Source organism: Jatropha curcas, chromosome 1 (genome assembly GCF_041381405.1).
Source record: "Jatropha curcas cultivar XTBG-Jc1 chromosome 1, XTBG_Jcur_1.0, whole genome shotgun sequence".
NCBI lineage: Eukaryota > Viridiplantae > Streptophyta > Magnoliopsida > Malpighiales > Euphorbiaceae > Jatropha > Jatropha curcas.
Genome location: NC_143151.1, coordinates 29584640 through 29606168, shown reverse-complemented (window position 1 = coordinate 29606168; position 21529 = coordinate 29584640). Strand labels below are relative to the sequence as shown.

Genomic DNA, 21529 nt, shown 5'->3' with positions numbered 1-21529 from the left:
TAAGAAGCATTTAAAAGCTGGTTATACTCGTTTATTGAAAAAAAAATATATATATATATAAATATAAACGTTTTCGTTATTTATGGACTATGGAACCGGATAGAGAGGCAGTCACGAATCTCAAAAAGACTAATTTTATGTGAAAAAAGAATTTCGCATTACTTTTAAAAAACAGAGAAATTGTTAATTTCCTCATAATATAAACCATAGGCTCGGATGACATACACAAAACACTAAATTGAAGGGATACAATAATATTATTATTAATAATTATAAAAGCAATATATTAAACATGTTTTAAATTGTGATTTAGACTCAAAATTGAAGTATAAATGCAACATAAATTACAATTCACGAGTTAGTCCAAACTTGGCCGACAAGTTTATATTTATTTATTTTATGATTTAACTAGGAAAAAGCATTTTCGTTTTATTTTATTCAGTTGTTATAAATTTTTTTAACCATTATCCAATATCAAACACCTACTCTGCTATCGTGAAGCCCACCACCAAATACCAATATGTCCAATGACATTATAATTTATGCAAGGCGAACTTAAGCCAAGCCGAATCCCAGCCAGTTCCAGCCGACTGGAGCTGTAAACATTTTTGCAAGGCGGGCAATTATAATTTATTCTCACGTTTAAGTTACTGTTCGCGTTCTCAACACTCCTTCTGATGTACGACTTAGTAAATCAAAATACCCTCAATAGTTTCATGTAATTACGAATATGCTACTCTTTTGACACGCGTCAATGAAATATAGTTTCCGGGTTTACTACTATGCATATAGCCAGATAAGCAAAGAGCAGTGAGTTTGTATGTTCAAAGGTTCCCACTTCATTACGTGGCAATTACCTAAAAAGCCAAGTGGGCCCCATACCGAACCCTTTAAAAACTTCTTTAGAGCCCAAAGCGCCAAAACACCACTCTCTCTCGCTCTGTACAATCACTCACTGGTAAGAGTCCTTTTAGTTCCGTTTTTTGTTTCTTTTTCTTTTTTTTTTTTTTTTTTTTTTTTTTTTTTTTTTATTTTTTAGTTTATTTTTTGAATTTACGTTTTTGATTTTTTGATTTGAATCGATTTGAAAGTTAAAGCGTAAAATTTATGTGATTTAGATATTTGAAATGATATGGGTTTGTTATATTACGTTTTGCGATGCGATTAACAAATTGGGTCTTTATGGTCATTTTCCCTTCTAGCCTTTTGTTCTTAATTTATAGGGTGTTCTTTCTTTCTTTCTTTTTGATGGTATCTATCTTTTCTTGCTTCATGGATTGATGCTTCTTTCGTTGTGTTTTTTTGGGTTTTATAGGGGTAAATAGTGTTTTATTGTGCAGTGTGTTCTTGGATTTTATTGGGATTTTAGGAATATTAATCTAGATTTCTTTGTTTTGTCAATAGTCAATTGTTTGAAAACATGAAAATTGTCAGAGACTATTGTTGTTGTTTGGTGATTTATTATGTGGTTAAGCAATGAAACTAAAGTTAGTTTTCCTTTTGCAAAATTGGATGACATGAACTTTCTGCTTTATATCAAGATTGTATTTTATCTGTCTGTTTCAACATCTTATTATTTTCTGAGACTTAATAAAATGCAGTTTTTTAAATTGAGATCTTCTTGGGAGTGTTCTTGGTTCTTGTTTATCTTGAAAAGGAGTCTTGTGTTTTATCATTTTTCCTTTATATATGATCATTGGTATACTTGTGGGACTTTATTTGTGTATTTTTAGTAGACTTAAAACATTGTGTACTTTTAGCAGACTTTAAACATTAGAAAATTTAAGGTATCATTCACTCTGAGCCTTTTGTTTTATGCTTTATTTTATTTGTTGCTTTGCAATTTTTCCAATCTAGTAGAAATGGGTATTTTATGGTGACTGTTTGCTCTACAGACAATTGATTGAAAATTATTATCCTGAGGAATGGCTAATATTATGCTGTTATATATGGTTTTATCACAAGTTTTTCATTTTTTTTTTAGGCTTGGTTTTTTGTGTATGACGAAGCGTGCTCTTGTCTAAATTACAATTGTACATATTCTTTTGGAAACATATATATATATCTGAGTGCACTTTTGGCCATCACCCCTTTTCCAGAGCTAGTTATGCAATGGCAAGTGAAAAGCTGAAACAAGGAGATGAATCACCAATGTCTACTTCCTCTGCACGGAATAATAAAGAACTTGAACCCTTTTATCTACAGGATGGAGCTGATGATCTTGCTGGTTTTTTTGGAGATATGGCACAGCCAGTTCCTTTATTTCCAATCAGGGATATTCATGGAATGCCTCTACCTTATGCACAAGAAATGCCATCCTCTATCGTCAAGGATAATGCCTCTCACTTCCCTCACACTGGTCTCGGTTATTTTCATGATCCCTTCTCAGAATTTCCATATTTGGTGGGGAATGTGAATGAATCTGGTGACTACCATGCTCTTGGAGATTCATGGGCTGCTGCTAATATCCGTGCCAACAATCTTGACAACTCTCAACAACTTGAGAGAAATCCTGTGACTACCGGGACTGTTGCGGGTGGAGACTTACAAATGTCCAAAGCTGGTAGAGAAGCAAAAACTAATGATATTCATAGGCCTTGGCTAATTGAAAAGCAAATCACCCATGCAGGTATAGATGCAGTACCAGGTTATAACCCAAATAGTGAACAATTGGGAATGAACTCACAGATGCACAGAGCTAGTGGAGAAGCAAGTGGTAATTATACCCCTATTCCATGGGCTATTGGAAATCAATTCATCCATGCTGGTAGTGCACTGGTGTCAGGCAATAATCCAGTGAATAAAGAATTGAGACTGGATAACACTTTCATGACAGCTGCAGCTCAATCTCATGATCCTGAAATACTTAATGGAAATTTCCTAACCCTAGGATGTGGCGCTAGTATGGACACTGGATGTAAGCATAGTGTCTCCAGCAAAGATGGCAATAAGAGCAGTAAAGAAATTGTTCCCATCTTAAAAACTTCCTGTTATCAAAATGTTACCAGAAGTTATTCGAATTCTAGTTCTAGCTTGGCCAGTGGTTTTTCTAGTTTCCAAAAGCATGGTGGTGCATTTAGTAGACTAGCACAAAATCAGGGTCAATCACGGAATGATGATGTATTTTCTAGGCCTATATGGAATGTTGGTGGCTTTTCCAATCCTGTGCAGAAAGTGGCTGGATTTTTGCGTCCAATGCAGAATGCGGGTGGTTTTTCAAGTCAAACACATCAAATATATAGATCTCCTAATCTATTTGGAGAGAAAATAAAAGACAGATATATTAATATAGATCCTTATACAAGCTTTCATGTTTTTCCAACCAAGTCTTCTATTCCACGTAAATTTAGCGACCAAGTTGGTCCACCATATTCTCCATCTTCTAGAGCAACTGGACTGCAATCATTTTCTCAACCTGCTTTTGACCAAATACAGAATCCTCACACAGCAGCTGTCCAGGATTTCATACCAGAGCCCTCTGTGGTCACAACAAGATTTGCCAGGCAGGGTTTGTCAGGTGAGTTCTGAATTGTCAGTGTACACTCAAGATGTAAATAGGTATTTCAGGGAGCTTCTAAAGAGTTTTTGTTTTTTTAATTTCTCTACTCATATGAATCATTTATAGTGTGTCAAGCATTCTATTCTAGAGAAAGAAAATAAAATTTTTGGATATTTTTAATCTTTAGTTTTCATAAATTATGATGTCATGTGAGTTTTCCTATTAACATGAGCTGTATTTAATTATTTATTTATTAAAATTATGAATTTTCCAATTATTAGCATAAAAAAAGCCCTTAGCAGTCCAGGTTTAATCAAGTTAGATATGGTAATGGTTATATGAATCAATATAATGAATGCTATCAGTAAAGTTGATGTTACTGAAGATTTCAAGGCAATTTTTCTCTTTAAGTTCAACTGTATTTTTGAGACTAGTACTTCTGACTCAAGTGCACTAAACCTCGGCCACAAATTAGTTGGCACTTGGCACCAGCAACGATGATACTTTTCCTCCATTAGATTCTGTATTAGCTGAACTTTCTATTAGTTGTGAAATTGTTTAATTTAAGTTGTTTAAAATTTTCCAATGAAAAACACTCGTACAGTAGTTAAGGTGGTGCAGAAATTAAGTCTTTCCCTTGGTAATACAGGGTCTGAATGGTATAAAACGCTAGATTGATTTTTTTTGTTATATAAAAAAACGATTCAACAAGCTCAACATTTTAATCTAATAAATACATAAAGCAGCTTGTTAATAATTTCTTAAAAGAAAATATAAGTTTTTGGCACTTCCAGTCTCTTTTCCTCTTTGGAGTATATTCGAGTTTTTAAAAAATCCATGCTTGATGTTTAATAATTTCCTTGCTGAACGAGTTGTGTCCAACCTTTTTTTAGCAGGTCAGCATGTCCAAGCTAATATAGTTCCTGCTGCTGAAGTTAATGAAGGTGGTACACTTTCGAAGAATCTTAATGTTGAGCCAGCTAATAAGGGTATGCCCCATATGGTGCAGCAACATCACCTTTTTTTACTCATTTGCATCAGTATTCTTATTTTCTAGGTTCATTAAAATTCTATTCCCTCAGGAATTTTAATTAAATTGTTTTGTTAAGCTATAATTGAAACCTGAATTTATGGTGTTGATATAGTCTTTGTTGAAGCTAAAATGGGGTAGTTGAATTTATGATCAGTCTAGCAAATATTTTGGATAGCACTGGAAAAACAATATTAAGTCACATGCTCTCATTTCCAGCCAATGGGAAAGCTGAATATGATGATGAAGTATTTTCTAAGTGCTGTTTGTTTGTGCTTATTTGTTAAAGATTTGTAGGTCATGGAATTTATAATTGCAGAGTCCAAGTCCTGGACACAATTTTTAATTAAATAACTTTGCTAGTGCCAAGTGCTTGTTGTCTGGTTTCACTGGTATTGATGATTGCTTGCAGGTAATTTTGGTCAATCTGAAGCCTCTATTCCTGTCCAGCCTTCTGGAAGTTTGTCCATACGTCCTCATTCTACTGGTAACTGATATTTAACAGCATTGCCTCCAAATATAAATTTTAGTGCACATTTCTATGTGATCATTAATGTTAATTTTCAACTTGTAGGTCCAGAAACTGCAGGAGTAAACATGCCTACTAAGTCTTCCAGTGTTCCTTCTGGACCATCTCTTAAGAGGGGTGCACCCATGACTCCTTCAACTGCTCCTCAGCATCGTCACAAAAAGAACAAATCAACCAGACCTGCCAGTCATCTGTCTGCTCTAACATTGCCTCAAACTGGTGTATCTCATGTGCCTGTAGTTTCAATTGATTCCTTGAACCCATCCATAATCCGGACAGTTCACACTCGTGCACCCATAATCCAAACTGTTCTCAACAGCCTACCCGTGAGCCAGACTGTTGCATCTGTAGTTTCAATTGATTCCTTGAACCCATCCACAATCCAGACTGTTCGCACTCGTCCACCCATAATCCAAACTGTTCTCAACAGCCCACCCGTGAGCCAGACTGTTCCTGATGGCCAACCTGTAAGACAGACTGTTCGGACTCGCCCGCCCTTAGGCCAGACTGTTCGGACTCGCCCGCCCCTAGGCCAGACTGTTCGGACTCGCCTGCCCATAGGCCAGACTGTTCGGACTCACCCACCCCTGACCCGGATTATTCGGGCTCACGCGCCCATTACCCAGACTGTTCGCACTCGCCCACCCCTAGCCCAAACTTCTATTTATGTTCCATCCTTACCCAGAACTTCTCCACCTCACCAAATAAAGCGGCAAGGTATTTCCCATGTCTTCTTTGATCAAATCTTGTTTATGACTGTCTTTTCCCAGTGTTTGAAAATATCCAAGTGACACTAGACATTAATTTTTGTTTGGCTTTCTTGTGATGTTTACAATGTTTTATCCCCAAAATTTTGTGCTTTTCTGGTGACAAATTTTAACTAAATTGTGCTTTTCTGGTGACAAATTTAAACTATTTTTCATTACATTGCCCGCATGTTTATTATGATAGTTGTACCACATTAAAACATGAATGTGATGTTCATTTTATGGTAGCCCGTATTATGAAGTGTCCATGCGTAAACTGAATAAGGCCTTTGGATTATACTGATACATGTTTAGTGGCGAATACACTCAATGTCCTGCTTGGCCACTGGCATAAGTTTGCTGTGCCTTCTGTACCTCTGTAACTGAAAACTAGTCACTTGGTTTGGACAAGCTATTGACACATGTGGGACTACTTTAACATGGTTTTAGTCAGAATGCATTTCATTTCATCAAATGCTAATGACTGCAGAGGCATTCTTTGCACTAAAATGTGGTTAGAACAATTATGTGGATGATAAAAGTGGTGATGATAGACTTTTCTTTTATGCAGAGAATGAACCTCAGCTGAGTGGACATCAATGTCACATATGCAAGAGGGATCTCACGTTCCCACCAGAAGGCCCCATCCACCAGCCAGAGAAACCGATAACTACTGCTGTCTTGCCATGCGGCCATCACTTTCATGATTCTTGCTTGCAGCGCATTACTCCTCCAAACCAAGCTCAAGACCCTCCATGTATCCCTTGTGCAATGGGTGAAAAGAGCTAGCTCACATCATGATTCATGATTCAATTTTTGACTCACAACTTTTTGATAGCTTTTTCCTTAGTCAGGATAGAAGAGGGAAAATGAGAGTTTTACAGAAGAATAGCTTATGCAACAATAGCTAAAATTCAATTAACTGTATATAATCAGGTAAAGGAGAAGATGAAGATAGATGATTAGTAATCTAATTAGAAAGATGCCATTATAAGGTGTACGTATATGGTGGTTGATACAATCCCATGAATATGACATATCTCTTCTTTAATTGAATGTTAACTTTACAAAGGCTGCATAATTTTTTTCTGTCTTTTCGCTTGTCTTTATGTGCGTAGGAAAAGTTCTTTTCTCAATAATTTTAAGGTAATACATATGTAAATGGGACAAGTAATTTGTGTGCTGCATAAAGTTTGGTTCCTTTAATCAACTTACCGACTTAACTTCTTCTTGTTGAGTTTGAGTTTGAATCGTTTGAACAATTTAACGAGTCAGATTTATCTTACTCATTGAATTTAAGTTTGGATTCAAAATTGTAAAGGGGGCATTTAGGCGCAAAATATAATTTATTAAAAATTGATTTTTGTATTATTTACTCCTTGATCTTACACCAAACTTACAAAATGCCCAACTTTTGTTCAAAAAAATAAATTATTTGATATAAATTAAATATGATTAAAAAGTTATTAAATATTTGATGTAAATCAAATATAATTAAAAAATAATAATCAAATAAAAAACAATAAATATTTTTCTAACCAAATATTTCAATATAATCAAATCTTTTTTAATTCTATAATTTTTTTTTAAATCAAATATTTGTTAAATTATTTTTAAATCAAATACCGTAAATGTTTATAATTATTATTATTATATTTTTAATAATTTTTTTATTTTCTAACTTTAAATTTTTTAAGTAATTTTTATTAGTTAAAACTATTAAAAAAGTTCATTTTCTTAAAAAATTAGGCTTTTTATTCTTTTGGTGCAAGTTCAAGGGGAAATTATATAAAAAATTAATTTTTGAGTAAATTGTATGTTGTATCCAATTTGCAAATGGAGCTTTATTATTTTATTTTTCTATTGAATAGATATGCTAATAATAGGTAGGCATAATGATTGCGTTTTTTTTATTATTATTTTGGTGTCTGAATAGAAAATAATGACAATTAAATATCCTGGATTTATAATTTTTTTTTTTAGTTTGGTGTCTTATAATAAAGTGGGTAGAGGGATTATACAATAGGACAAAATGGGACCCACTTTTACTTATGTCTGCTTATATGACCTGACAATTAATCCACCCTAAAAGTCCAACATGACAAATAGGGTTAATTTATCATCTGACCTCATTTATTAATTGAAATACCCCGAATTTTTATTTTCGAAACTTTCGAATTTTTATTAAATCAAAAATCTCGATTTTCAACTATATGAGCTATAAATACCAAACAATTTCAATTGGAGCCCAAGGTTGCGAGTTGGGCCTAAGCCCAAATATATCATCGGAATTTTCAATTTGAGAACGGTTAAATTTTTGAAAAAATAATACGAAACCTCGTAATTTAACCTATTAGGAATATATACAAATTAATTATCCTAAAATCAAATAGTGTTACTATTAATATTTTATTATTATTATTGAGTAAATGGAAAAAAATTTACGGAACCTAACTAAAACAATCGAAATAAATCAGACCTAGAAATCAAATTGATTTTGTCAAAAACTAGCTTGAATTTTCTGCAAACCAAATTAAATCGGGTCAAACAATTGATTTGGACCAAACCGGTTTGAATCGAACCGGAATGGCCTAGAAATTGCTAGAAACCGCCTTTCTTCTTATTTTCTTTCTCTTCTTCTTCTTCTCCGCGCGTTCTTCTCTGTCTCTTCTCCGACCTCCAGCCTCCGGCCACCAAAATCGGCAAGCCATAGCTCTAAATTGAAGAGCACAAAGGAAGGAAGCCATTTGTAGTCTCGTTTTGCGAAAATAGAGCTTGAAACGAGAAGAAATCGCGTTAGAAGCAGCGCGACACCGTGCAAAGCCATTTTCGGCGATTCTCGCCGTTTTCGGCGGACACAGCCAGCGAGGAGACCTCTAATCGACTCCTCTTGGTCTTGCGCGTGTCTTCCTCCCTTCAGTTCCGACGATCAGGCTTCGGTGGTGAAATCACCATTGACGGCGGCGCCAAGCTTCGGGTGGCATCGGTTTAGGCCAAATGGGCCACCGACTCAACAAACGGAGCATGGATTTGTGTCCTTGGTGAAATTTCGACTCTAGGGGTGTACAAATTGCATGTTTCTGGGCAGCGATGATTTCCGGCCACCGTGAACGGCGGTAGACGGCGGCGCTCCGGCGAGCCTCCGGCGAGGCCCAATGGACAGAATCTTCCTCTCCTCGCCTGGATTGTGGATTCGTCATCCGATTTTCATTCGGTATGTTCTAAGACTCAATCCTCAATTTTTTTTTTATAGATTTCGAATTAATTAACTAATGAATTTAATAGAGTAATTAAGTAAATTAATTTGAATAACAAGAAATTAGGTTATATAGAACATTTTTAGTTTTTTTTTTTTTTTTTTTTAAAATAAATTAAATTGATTAGCTTGCGGTAATTGCGATAGCCTGATATGTTTAGTTGGTTGGTTTAGAATTTTAAAATAACGTAATTGCAAATTAGTTTAAACCATTGTCAAATAAATTACATGAGCTATAAACTGAAATGACGGAAGAGTTGCGAAACCTGAAATGGCAGCATGCCATTTTAACTAATTAGCTTGAACAATTATTGCGGTATAATGCAAGCGAAGTTATAAATTAAGTTTTTGGTGGAAAATGGGTTAAGTAGCATATGATGTATGAGTTTAATCAATAACTCAAGGTTTCTTTGATATAATGGCAGCTTCTAGCTATAGAAAATCATGGATTTTTTTGCTTGAACCAAGTTTATATTGTTGGAATAATTGTGCTCCTCATAACTTGTTGTGGATTGTTACTGTAAGCAAGAATGAAGAAATGAAAGCTTGATAAAGAGTACTATAATAGTTAGACAATATAAAACTATCAAATGAAGACAATTGAAATTAACATAATGATGTAAGTTTTATTCAATTATATATGTATTAAAGCTTTCATTTGTTTGGTAATTAGCTATTGAAGCTAGTTATAATTATATAAAGTAAAGAATGATTGCTATTACCACTGGAACATGATTGTTGTAAATTAATGGTTGAGTGTTGATATTGTTGTTTTGGAAGGAGGATGGGATTTAAAGTGATTGATTGCCCGACGGATGGGCTGTGTGCAATGATTGATAAATATATATTAATATTGTGATATTTGAGCAGGTAGATAGTCCAATTTTTAGGGGAGGTGCTGCCGAAATTCCGCTAAAACTTAGTTTAGTTTTAATTAATGACATAATTAATAAGTTTATTTAGAATAATTCTATAACTTAACACATAATAAATAGAGTGCTCTAATTATTTATTTATTATCTTTATTATTCATTTAGCTATTTAATTATTTATTTATTTTTATTGTTATTGTTTATTATTATTATCATTTATTTTATCGTTATTGTTTATTGTTAATAGTATTTATTTAATTATTTAATTGCATTTGAGAAATGAATGTCTAATAGTGCATTGCATTACGATATTCAATGGATCATTATGTCTGCATCTAATTGCAATGTTTGATTAGTTGTATTGTGATAATACTATGCTTTGTTTGTGTGGAGTTGGGATGAAGTGGGTCACCATGGGTTTGTGAGACCGTTACTGTTATATGGATCCTGATTCTGATTTCTGTTAGCCGGGTAAATGGGAGATCGGCGCCCCCGTGTGCACCTACTGTTCTGATCCGTATGATATGGAAAACCACAGGTTGGCTTCTTTATTGGGCGCACCTGATAATCTAGATTTGATTGCAGCCCGCAGGGTGGCCTCCTGTTGTGAGCGCCTGATGATCTAGATTTGATGGAGACGACCGGGTTGCCTCCTGTTGGTATGGAAAAGAAAAGAGAGAATGGAAAAATAATGAGAGGGCTGGTCAAGTGAGGATTAGACCGGTCGGCCAGTATGGGGGATCGGCTCCCTGGTGCACACGTGAGAGGATGAGCCATGTGGGAGGACGGCTCATCGGGGGTTCGGTGACTCCACTGACCAATTTCCACGTGATGTGATTATGTGAAGATGTTAATAATTGTGAGTGCTGGTGATATGCCATTTGTGTGACTGTCTGTGTGAGCATATAGCTAGTCGGATGACTAGATTGATATATTTATACATTTGTGTGAATGCATGTGTTGTGCAATAATTATTATTCATTAATAAACTCACATCTCTTTTGTTTAAATCTTTCAGGAAGTAGCATTTTCTAAATCCCAGCTATAACTCTGCTCTTTCAATGTTAAAAAGAAATTCTCTAATTTTAGTATTGATCTATTAAATAGATAAATGTCCGAAGGTTTATCTGTATAGATCTGTTAGTGAACTCCGCAGTTATAGGATTTGTATAATTTTAAGTCGTGTATTATTATAGATGAAATAATTTCGTGAGCCTATATTATAAATATAGTGTATTGTAAGCAGGGCGATTCGTAAATGTTTAAAATTTTATTGAGATAGTAAATTTTTAGTGTTTCAGGCTTACTACGGGCCTCGGGAGCCTTAAGCTTACCTGGGTCCTAGTGCCGGTCCGGCCCATGGAATCGGGTCGTGACATTACAGCCAAACAACAATCCCCAAAATCCATAACCTAATTCATTATTGTTTTTTTTTTTTTTTTTCCTCTCTCTCTACCTCGATTCTCAATCCACAAAACAAAGGAAAGCAAAATGCATACCTATCAATGAAATGGTATCTCTAAATAATTGTTGACCTTAAAAGCAAAAAACAAATAATGCTAGAAAACTTGATTTAGTAGAGAAAACTTGTTGAATTGTGCCAGCATTGCCACCAGAATTACTAGAGAAAACTTGATTTAGTAACATCAACAATATCAAAAAATATTAGTCTAAGAATACAAAAACTAGCTTAAATACAACTTGCAAGTAAAACTATAGGATCTAGGGCTCGATGAATTGTGCCAGCATTGCCACTAGAATCAAAGGCAATGCAAGAACCAGCTCAAGCAGTCACTAAATGAGTTCATTCTCTACTCTCCGGCTTCTAAACTAGATTACGTATCGTGAGCTGAGTCTCAAGCTCGAGGAATTTGAGGCAAGATCTGAGTTGATGAGTTGACACGTAAGCAGTCCAATGTGGCAAATAGGATTAATTTAAATTTTAACCTCATCTATACAAATCCCCTCTCTTAGATTTGTGTTTTTTCTCTTCCTCTCACTCATTGCATCATTGTCCTCTCAGTTCTTCTCAAAATCACAATTGCAGTCAACATCATCTTCTTCTTCTCCATATTTATTTTCTAAAGCCACATCCTCTGATTTACTCTCTATCCTGCTCTCTACCATTCAATCCTCTAAAATCAATCATCTTGTCTCTACAAGCGAACACATAAGTAAAAGTGGCTCCATTTCGTCTTATTGTATAATCCAGTTATCTACTTGATTATGAGATATTAAATTGAAAAAAATTACAAATATCAATTGTTATTATTTCCATTCCGACACCAAAATTAAAAAAAAAATACACACGCAAATTCAAATACCAAAGAATAACATTATCCCTAGATAGGTATAAGCTTATAAAGCACTTTGTTCCTCCAAATATACACAATAACACAAAACCAAAAATAAGGATAGGACCCATTAAATAAAGTTAGTGTTACCAATTATTAGCATGTTGTAATTGTTGTTAGTATATGATTGACTTTGGGTGCAGCTACCAATGCAAGCTCCCACGTGTCTGAAAATCCTGTCCCATGTTTAAATATTAATTAAAACATTAATCTCATCATTATAACATTATTATGTCTACCTAACAAAGAACTTGGAGCATACAGCTTACAATTCCAGTTTTTTATTGGAAAATACATCTAATAATATATGAACTCTCCCAATGTGTTTCAGTTTTTCTTTTGTCATAGGCAGGGTAGAACCAACTCTAAAATTTGGAGGGTTAAATTTTTTTTTTTTTAAAACAATTTTAAAAGATCAAATAAAAAAAATATTTATAAATTACATTTTAAAAGATTTTAGTATTTAAAGAGATGCGAACTCCTATTTAATTCTTCTTCCTCGAGCTTATTATATACATTTGACTTCTTTAATTTGTTTCTCAAATAAAAAGAAATTTGAAAACTTGAAAATCTCGTATTTTAATTCTAGACTAGGAAGAAATTATTCTCATTTATCTAGCTAATTTCAATAATAGAAAATTAATAATATCATCTTTTTTAAATATTTTTAATTTATAAAAAAGAATATTTTTCTATTATTGACGTTCATGTTTCATCTATAAATCAAATTATATTATTTATTAGAAAACATATATTTGCTATCATTATCAATTAATCAAATAATAAAATCGTTTTTTAATAAAAGCAACCCATCCCTCTCACGGCTGTCTGCACTACAAGACAAATGATCCTTTCGAAAAATTTTACAGAGAATCCAAACTCCAAGAAATTTCCTTCTCTCAAAAAAAAAAAAAAAAAAAAAAAAAAAAAAGAATTCTTTTATGCCAGATGGATATGCTCTCTCTCTCTCTCTCCACAGCTTGATTATGCCATTGTCAAAAATAGATGGCTTGATTTATGTATTTAAAATTCCTAATTAAAAATTAAATATTTGTCTATTAACACATAAGAAGTATACTTAACTCAGTTGTTTTTTAAATTAGATTTATATAGAAATATAAAATAGATATAGGTAGGAGTGTGCCCTATTCGGTTTTGATTCAGTTTACAAGAAAAATGTAGTTTGATTTTTTGTTTTTTCGGTTTGATTTATTTTGAAACCGAATTGATCAATTACACATCATTATGCATGACCATAGTTTTAAAACCGCTGGTTTTAATTAGAAAAAAGTAAAACTGAAATCAAACTGCTTTTAGGCTACTTCTAAGATGGGTTTGAAATCGCCGATTTCGATTTTATTATGGTTTTGTTGAAATTAGATAATTTATTTCAAGTTTTTTAAAATTCTTTTTTAGATTTGTAGCTTTAATAAATAATAATAATAATAATAATAATAATAATAATAAATATTATTATTGAAAAAAACTAATTTAATAAAACAAAAAACAAATTGAAAGTTTCTTTCAAAATATTTTTTTCTCGATTTTAGACAAGAGCCACCAGTTTTAAATAAAAAACCATGAATTTTAGTTTCAAAAATAAAAAAATTAAAATTTCTGGGCTGAATTTCAAAATCTAAAAAATTAAATTTCAATTTCATTTCTAAATCAAAATTCGGATCATTTAATTTTCTCCATTAAAAAAAATTATTCCTTTCGTCCTATAATTTTTATCCTAGTCTTGAACATAATAAAATTTAATTGTCTAATGCAAGAACCTAGATAATCAAAATTAGGGAGTTTGATTAATATTGGTATAACTAATAACTTTGTCTATAAGAATACACATTAAATAGAAATAGAATAAAAACTTAGAAAATTATATTTTTTAAAAATGAGAAATAAAATTATAATTTGAGATAAATAAAAAAATAGAACAAAAATTATTGGAGGATGAAATAATTAATTTGATTATAACTGTTTTTTGTCCGAGCTGAATCGAACAGAACTCATTCTACGGAACTTTTGATAAAAAAATGCATAAAACGCCGAGGGTATGGACCCAGGTAGACAACTGCTGGCTTAAAATCTTTGCATCCAAACGACAAATCCTAACCGTTCAAATAGCCTTGATGGTAACGTCATCAGTCTGCGACACCAAGAGGAGCCAACAAACAAGAAGAAGAACATACAGCATAATTTTATCTCCTTCCTTATTTCCTTCCCTGTGAAGAAAAAAAACCCAAAAAAACCAAAAAAAATTCAATGAAATAAAAATCAGAAAAGAGAGTTAGAGCGAACGCTTTCTTGGTTCAAGAAATTTCTCTCTCTCTCCATAAGCAAGAAAGTAAGAGAAAAAGAGAGACGTTTATGTTCAATTCTTGAAATTAATAGTTTATTTGAAGCTCCTCTAATGGAAAAGGAGAAGTACAGCAATACTAGTAATAACAATAAGGATGTGAAGAAGGTTGATGGGGTTTTGGATGGCTTCTCTCCAGTCTCTACGCCTAAGATATTTTGGAATTCTCGAAAGAGATCAGGTACTGCTGTCTTTTCTTTTTCTCAATTAGTAAATTTGTTTGTTTGGTTTCCAAGAATTAGCAGAGAAAACGAAAGAAAATGTTGAATTCATGTAATTAAGAGCATATATGGCATGGCTTTGAAAGATCTCATTTATTAATTACATTAATAACTCAATTAAATTCTAAGGAACATGATTTCTTGAATTTTCTTTTAGATTAATACAATTTCAGACGGTAGCTTTGATATTTTCTTGGTTGGAGAAAGAGAGAAGTTGTCGTTGAAGGACTAGTACCAGTTGCTATGCTGTTAATTAACAGCGTTAAGAGTTGCCGTTAGGAGGTTAATTACTTAGATGTTACGCTAATTTTTTATAGTTAGGTTGGGTTACCGGTCAGTCACTGACTCTTTCTTATTATTACCAAGAAGTATTCCATTTTTAAAAAAAAAAATTTCTCGTCATATTATGTTACAAAGTATTATATTTTACGATGTTTCAATTTAATAATTATAAATAATTTTATGGTTATGAATTTATTTAAGAGAAATAAATCATAATAGATAGAAAAATTGAATCTAAAACCTTTAGATCCCGGGGCATCACCTTTAATAAATAAATTATTTGTCCACATTTTCACTTATTGCAAATATTATTATTATTATTATTATTATTATTATTATTATTATATAAGATAGCTGTCTCGGTTGCTTATACTAAAATATCTTCCCGTGGTTTGACTTCTACCCTACGTTTAATGGGGAAAAATATTATAATTGCTACTGTTACTGTAATAATACGTATTGCCACGTTCAATGGGTTTGATATAATTGCCCCTTTGTAAAACTTTATTTCGAAATTTGTATGCCCATTTGATTATAAATCTTAATTATAATTATAGTCTATTTTATGATATTTGTAAGCAATACTGATATAACATTTTTAGTATATTTATTTTATAAATCTTGTAATTACTAGTATAAATATCAATAATTTGGAGAATGACTCTTATTTAGTCCTTGTTACTCTTGACTTGATATTGCAAGTTTTCTGAAATTTTCTATGGGTATGGAAAGTTAGATAGAACAAACGCATACCTTCCTTTCAGTCATTCCCACAAGCAAATTGCTGGTTGTTTTTGATTCGCCCTGTACAACATTTTAGGCTAAGTTTACCTAATCGATGAAAACTAAGGATTTAAACGTGACACCTTTTACTTCCTACATATGTGAAAAGGCTAACTCACACTTCATTGATTGTCAGCGAAGAAGCAATGCATTTTCTTGTCTTACCTTGTAATTCATCATTTTCTTCCTATATTAAGATTCTTGTATTTTATTTATCTGATGAAATAATCTGAACGAAAATGCAACATTTTTCTTAGGATTCATCTGAGTATGTGTAGATTTAAATTTGTGTTTTAAGTGAATTTTTTTACTTCAAAATCAATATGTCATCAAATTTATGTATTCAATTGTTTCAGATGACTATCAATTGATATTTTTCAATTTGATATGAACTAAAGCTTCAAGATCCTTGAAAAGAAGTTTTATATGTCTTGGCTTAGTAGTTATCAGTAGCTACCGGTCTCAACCTGGTCAACAGCAAGTCAAAAAATTTAGATGGCAGGTCTGGATGATAAGGGTAGCTCTTTTTATATTAAAGTTTATACTATCAATAATAAGTGCACCCTAAATGTAGAATAATTATAGAGTGAAACCATTATACCACGTTAGCATGCCGAGTTGGAATCACAATCCAATAAAAATAAAGCAGCTTTTAAAAATACCAAAAAATAGGTGATTTATATTTCACATCTGTTTGAAAATAATGTAATCTTACTAATTAAGCTTGCTCGCAAGCATGCTCTAGGGAAGAAACTTCACTGTGTTTAATAAACAGGAAAAGTAAAAGAATGTGATCTTACTTGAATTGTGGAAAATGAAAAGGGGAGTGACATATATATAACCATTATAATTGTTGTTCTATCTTGTTTCGTAAGTTTGCCATGTCTAAATTGTTGGAACTAGAATGGTAACTTCTTTCCAACAGCTACCGGGAGGAATTTAGACAAGCTAACAGACGACAGTGCTAATGAAACACCCCAAAAACAGGAAGAATCTCCCGACGTGGATGAAAAGATGCACGAGTCTAGTGCAGCTTTGGAGCTCTCTGAAAGGCGAAAGGCTCTCTTTGAGCCGTTAGAGCCTGTTAAAAATGTCAATGGTAAAAGACCATCAGCTGAATCCCTACTCCCTCCACCAGATTTTGATGCAGCAAGTTATCCTAAGGGTTGGCTGATTGGTAAGAAGCGAAAGCTTGTTAATGTAGATGTTGTTGAGAGCATGCGGAGAATTGCTGTTCAGGAAATGAACAGAAAGGTATTGCTCCCGTTTGCCTAAATATGAATTGTATAGCTGCAAATGTTAGAATTAATTATTGTTGCATATTTACTGCAGGACCGGGAAATCGATGGCTTAAATGAGCAGTTAGAGGAGGATGCAAGGTGTCTAGAACACCTGCAACTTCAGCTTCTGGACGAACGAAGTAAACGTTCTGAGGTAGAGAGAGCAAATGCTCTGCTGCAAGACCAAATATCCATGCTGATGAACATGTTACAGGAAAATGAGCAAATGGATGATGAAGATGCTGCTGGTGATGAAGGCCCTAATGAACCTTAAATAGTAGCTATATTATTTCCTTTTCTTTTCTTTATTTTTATTTTATTTTATATTCTTTTGTAGGTTGGTTTGTTTGAAGGGTTAGAGAGAAATATATATGAACATACATGTATAACTGTTTGAAGTTGTAGTACCTTGTGCGTGATTGCTGCTGTTTATAAATATCTCATATTTGTTAGAAGGTGTATAAATTTAAGTAATTTACCTGTCAATGCCTCTTGGAGAGTGACATTTAATATTCAGCATTTCTTTTTCCAACTCTGTTGAATTATTTGTGTGTATAAAGTTATCTTTTTGAGGACAGCCCCATATTTAGACAACTTTGTGAAGAAAAACGCTCTACAGTTGAATACCTTTTTGTAGATAAAAAGCTCCATACCAACCATGTTAATATTATTAGACAGAAGGCATTTATAAATCTCCAGAAGCTAATATGTAAGAGTTGGCGTTGGCAGAAAACTGTACAGAGACAAAACCCTACCATGTGAGGATCCTTCATCAAGATCCCCAAACTTCTACAATTTACAAAAGGAAAACTGAGAGACACTAACACATGAGAGACCAGAATTCCCATGAACGATCAGTTGAATGGGGTGGAATCTATTGTTATTTTCACTGGATTATCTAAATCTTCCCCTATATATTGTATAAAAAATGCGGAAGGGATGCAATTCTAGGAAGATTAAGCAGCAGCTCCCCAACTGAATCCTTTCTTGACATAGAAGGTGCCTGCTTGCAGCTGGAAACATTATTGGATTGATCTTCAGGAACTGGAAAACCCTCTACGACTTTACTCTGACAGGCTGCAGCGGTGTTTGATTTAGTTTCGTTGATTCTCACATTACCATCTAATTCAAGATCAATCTGACCCATAGCCTGCAAGTTTCTTGCTGATCCAGGATCCCTTTGCAGTAGGCAACAAAGAGAATTGACCCTTGACATGAGTGACTGCTCGTCCGAATCCGATGTAAGTTGAGAGTCACTGAGCAAATATTGAGTAATCTCATCTAGAATGCTATTGTTCTTTGGGTCAGAATCAGATGAGGTAGAATTGTCGAAGGCCATCTGCTCTGTAATGCACTGTCCAATGTGGTTCACTAGGTCACTCATTGACATGGATGGCTGAAGTCCAGGCATCTTAATTTGATTCCAATGGCTTGGTATCTTCTGCCCATCTGTTTTCAAACTCCTGCTGTCTTCCATTACATCAGCATCCATCACTACAAAAATTAATGCGATAATAGTTAGATCGGCAAGGTGGCAGCTACCATATACAAATAATTCCACAAGAAAAATGAATTTTGACTTAGAAACACCGTCACTATTGTGCAGCATACACACTAAAAGCATAGCTTTATTACGATCTACAAAGCCATAATAAATTTAACTCTCCTAGTCATAAAATTTTAATTATGGCATTCAGCTGCAAGAATCAATTGATAATCAAAGCAATATGGCTACTTCAGTGCCAAGGATTCATAGACACATTAATATCTAGGACAGATCTCATCCTCTTTTTCCCTTTTTCAACAATATAATTTTAGTTTCATTGATGTAAATAGAAAAAAAAAATTATCACTTGTAGTTCAACCATATAATTTCAGAAAAATCATGTGAAGTCTCATCCACATAAATTATTATAAATGCAGCACTTATTTGATAAGAAAAGATGAGTCTAATTGTATATAGCAAGAGCAAGGTCCTTAAACTTATTAATTACCAGTGCTAGGTGAAGGACTTTCCTGAGAAGTACTTTCAGGAGTTCTGCCAAGGAAAACTTGACGATCATCATCCAAGGAAGATGAAAGGACTGCAGATGGCGATGCTGGATCCCCTAAAGCGAAGACAGCTGGTCTCTCTTCAGCCTTCAAATCAAGCACCTCAGTAGATTCATTCAAATCACCAAATGGAGGAAGTCTCTGCTCAAAATATGGAGTTTCCAACAAAATTTCTGGCTGTTGACTAAGAAAATTGAGACGAGGATCACACTGAACAAGCTTTTCAAAATGCTTGCCCAAGAAGCCTTGTTGGCACTGCAGAAAATGTCGCCTATGACCAAATTAACTACATCAGCACATCGTCTGGATTCATATGAAATGATAATTAGATATTGTATTTGTTGTTCGTTGTATTACAACACATTATAAAATCTGATAAATCAACTATGCTCAATAAGAAACAAATTACACACTCCTTAATAAGGTACAGACAGAACATCCTCCAACAGTCTTAAATTCTCAACAATTACAATCACTTCATTCTCCCCAATCTCAATTTTCAACGCAACGATCTAAAACAAGGTAACAATGTTGCAACCGAGAGTAGTTGCAACCTATGCATACTACATGGAGCAGATATAGGGTTTCATTTAGATATGTGGGTATCTAAAATGAAGGTAGATTACATCTGTTTTTAAGTGAAAACTTATAAAATATCAAACAAGGTCAAATTCAAATACACTTTCATTTAAATCCAATGTATCCCAAACAAATACCTAAATAATTAAATCAAGAGCTCATACAAACAAATAACAATACCTATATATGCTTGCTTGTCCACCAGTAAAATCTGAAGTGGCCTGCCACAAAGTATGCTTCCTAGGTTGAGGGTTGGTCTCCCTAAAGAAAAGGGGCTGCCTAGCCAACTGCATTAAACAAAACATTTCTCTATCATTATAGAAATTAAGATTAATCTTTGTCAGAAAGATCTAACGTATAGACAGAAGGAAAATACCACAACATCCAAGCTTTCAGGTCCATCATCAGGGAAAGTAGCCTTGATACCCACAATATCCGACCACTGAATTTCAACCTTATTCTTAAGACCACCATCAAGCACTTCCCACACAAGCTTATGCTTGGCAAAATAACATTTTGCCACCAAATCCCCCTCATATCTCGACTTATACTAATTTAAAAAAAATAAATAATAATCCAATCAATATTTTAGAATTTAAAAAAGGATAGCATGAGAATTTAGCTAAAATTATCAATTGTGCACAAACCTCCCAATTCCCAATTTTGAGAATCGAAGCAGGAAAATTAGAGGCCTTCAGCTTATCAGTAGCAGTAATACTACCACCGGTGATTTTGTTATCTGTCTTCGTATTATTTCCTTGAGAAAGCTTCATTTGTATCAAATCCAAAAGAGAAGGACTCTTTTTGAGTCGCAAACCGAGCGGGCTTGGCTCCTCAAGCGGATTGTACAGAGAAGAAGCTGGTATCATCTGCAACAGAAATCAAATTAGCTATAATTAAAAATAAAAAATAAAAAATAAAAACTATCCCAATCATTGAAAATTTAATTTCTTTCTTTAAAAAAAATATAAAAAAAAACGAAGATGTCTGTATGGTAACCAAAAAACTGAATTGGAAAGAAAATGAATACCTGTAAAGATGAGTCGAGTTTGAATCGTTTGTGAAGCGGACCAAGTTGATCTTCGAAGGAATCCTCAAGTTCAAGCTTCACTGCAGATTTCCTCATTAACTGAACCATTTCCAACTTTCCTTCCCTCTACTCGGTGGGTTAACTCAGTCAAAATTACCGATTCTTTTCGAATCTCTGACAAATATCGCAGTACCGTATACCTTTCTCTTTCCCTCTCACTGCAAGATTACAACGAGCTCAATGCCACGCTATTTCTTTCTTTTATTCTCATATTATTATTATTAGTTATATACAGAGGCGGCTGTCACGTGACTTAATATAGTCGCCACGTGTTTATTACATCAGCCAGCGAGGACTAGCGTTGAACTACGTAATTACTATACTACCCTTGTGCGAAGGGTGATTGCGTAATTTTGTGAACTGCGTGCTGCTAGATGAGAATTATGACGTCAGCAAAGGTGCAGATCTTTTACGTGTCACAGTCATGTGCATGAGTACGTGGATATTGCCATATTGGATAAAATGCGGGACCCAGTTGGTGAAACTTGGGATGAGATGTCATTGTCGGGATTTGGAGTTGCCACTTAGAAGGAAGCGGCCGTGATTGGCTGGCGATGAAACGTGGAACAATCTGGTGGCGTGCGATGGACACGTATG

General features: G+C 33.8%; 3 protein-coding genes across 7 annotated transcripts; 2 read left to right on the top strand and 1 right to left on the bottom strand.

Annotated features, from left to right (window-relative positions):
• The first annotated feature begins 916 nt into the window (after positions 1 to 916).
• LOC149499333 (uncharacterized) lies at positions 917 to 6875 on the top strand. Of its 4 annotated transcripts, none has more exons than XM_089726954.1 (6): positions 917 to 958; positions 2100 to 3517; positions 4396 to 4488; positions 4942 to 5016; positions 5104 to 5775; positions 6376 to 6875. In XM_089726954.1, the coding sequence occupies exons 2-6, from the start codon at positions 2113 to 2115 to the stop codon at positions 6591 to 6593; spliced, it is 2463 nt and encodes an 820-aa protein (XP_089583080.1). In that variant the 5' UTR covers positions 917 to 958; positions 2100 to 2112; the 3' UTR covers positions 6594 to 6875. The 4 variants fall into 4 exon arrangements, with proteins under 4 accessions (XP_089583080.1, XP_089583064.1, XP_089583073.1 ...); XM_089726938.1 differs by having other exon boundaries at positions 4393 to 4488; XM_089726947.1 differs by lacking the exon at positions 917 to 958 and adding an exon at positions 1211 to 1317 and having other exon boundaries at positions 4393 to 4488.
• Positions 6876 to 14413: 7538 nt separating this feature from the next.
• LOC149499332 (Snf1 kinase interactor-like protein) lies at positions 14414 to 17666 on the top strand. Of its 2 annotated transcripts, none has more exons than XM_089723529.1 (3): positions 14414 to 14826; positions 16919 to 17185; positions 17264 to 17666. In XM_089723529.1, the coding sequence occupies exons 1-3, from the start codon at positions 14758 to 14760 to the stop codon at positions 17483 to 17485; spliced, it is 558 nt and encodes a 185-aa protein (XP_089579655.1). In that variant the 5' UTR covers positions 14414 to 14757; the 3' UTR covers positions 17486 to 17666. The 2 variants fall into 2 exon arrangements, with proteins under 2 accessions (XP_089579655.1, XP_089579649.1); XM_089723523.1 differs by having other exon boundaries at positions 14417 to 14826; positions 16857 to 17185.
• A 191-nt stretch (positions 17667 to 17857) lies between these two features.
• LOC149499331 (uncharacterized) lies at positions 17858 to 21136 on the bottom strand. Its single transcript, XM_089723520.1, has 6 exons — positions 20873 to 21136; positions 20490 to 20711; positions 20219 to 20392; positions 20023 to 20129; positions 19206 to 19534; positions 17858 to 18705 (listed from the first exon to the last, which is right to left on the bottom strand). Exons 1-6 carry the CDS (start codon positions 20978 to 20980, stop codon positions 18122 to 18124), a joined length of 1524 nt encoding a protein of 507 aa, XP_089579646.1. The 5' UTR covers positions 20981 to 21136; the 3' UTR covers positions 17858 to 18121.
• Between the last annotated feature and the right edge of the window lie 393 nt (positions 21137 to 21529).

Bases quoted from the DNA above. Each gene is read 5' to 3' on its own strand.
- LOC149499331 (XM_089723520.1), bottom strand. From the start codon at position 20,980: ATGGTTCAGTTAATGAGGAAATCTGCAGTGAAGCTTGAACTTGAGGAT. The intron at 19,535-20,022 runs GTATTGTTATTT...ATTTGGTCATAG, and splicing joins GGACAAGCAAGCATATATAG to GCGACATTTTCTGCAGTGCC. The intron at 18,706-19,205 runs GTAATTAATAAG...TAATTTTTGTAG, and splicing joins AAGTCCTTCACCTAGCACTG to TGATGGATGCTGATGTAATG.
- LOC149499332 (XM_089723523.1), top strand. From the start codon at position 14,700: ATGGAAAAGGAGAAGTACAGCAATACTAGTAATAACAATAAGGATGTG. The intron at 14,827-16,856 runs GTACTGCTGTCT...TCTTTCCAACAG, and splicing joins GAATTCTCGAAAGAGATCAG to CTACCGGGAGGAATTTAGAC. The intron at 17,186-17,263 runs GTATTGCTCCCG...TATTTACTGCAG, and splicing joins TTCAGGAAATGAACAGAAAG to GACCGGGAAATCGATGGCTT.
- LOC149499333 (XM_089726938.1), top strand. From the start codon at position 2,113: ATGGCAAGTGAAAAGCTGAAACAAGGAGATGAATCACCAATGTCTACT. The intron at 4,489-4,941 runs GTATGCCCCATA...GATTGCTTGCAG, and splicing joins TGTTGAGCCAGCTAATAAGG to GTAATTTTGGTCAATCTGAA. The intron at 5,776-6,375 runs GTATTTCCCATG...TCTTTTATGCAG, and splicing joins TCACCAAATAAAGCGGCAAG to AGAATGAACCTCAGCTGAGT.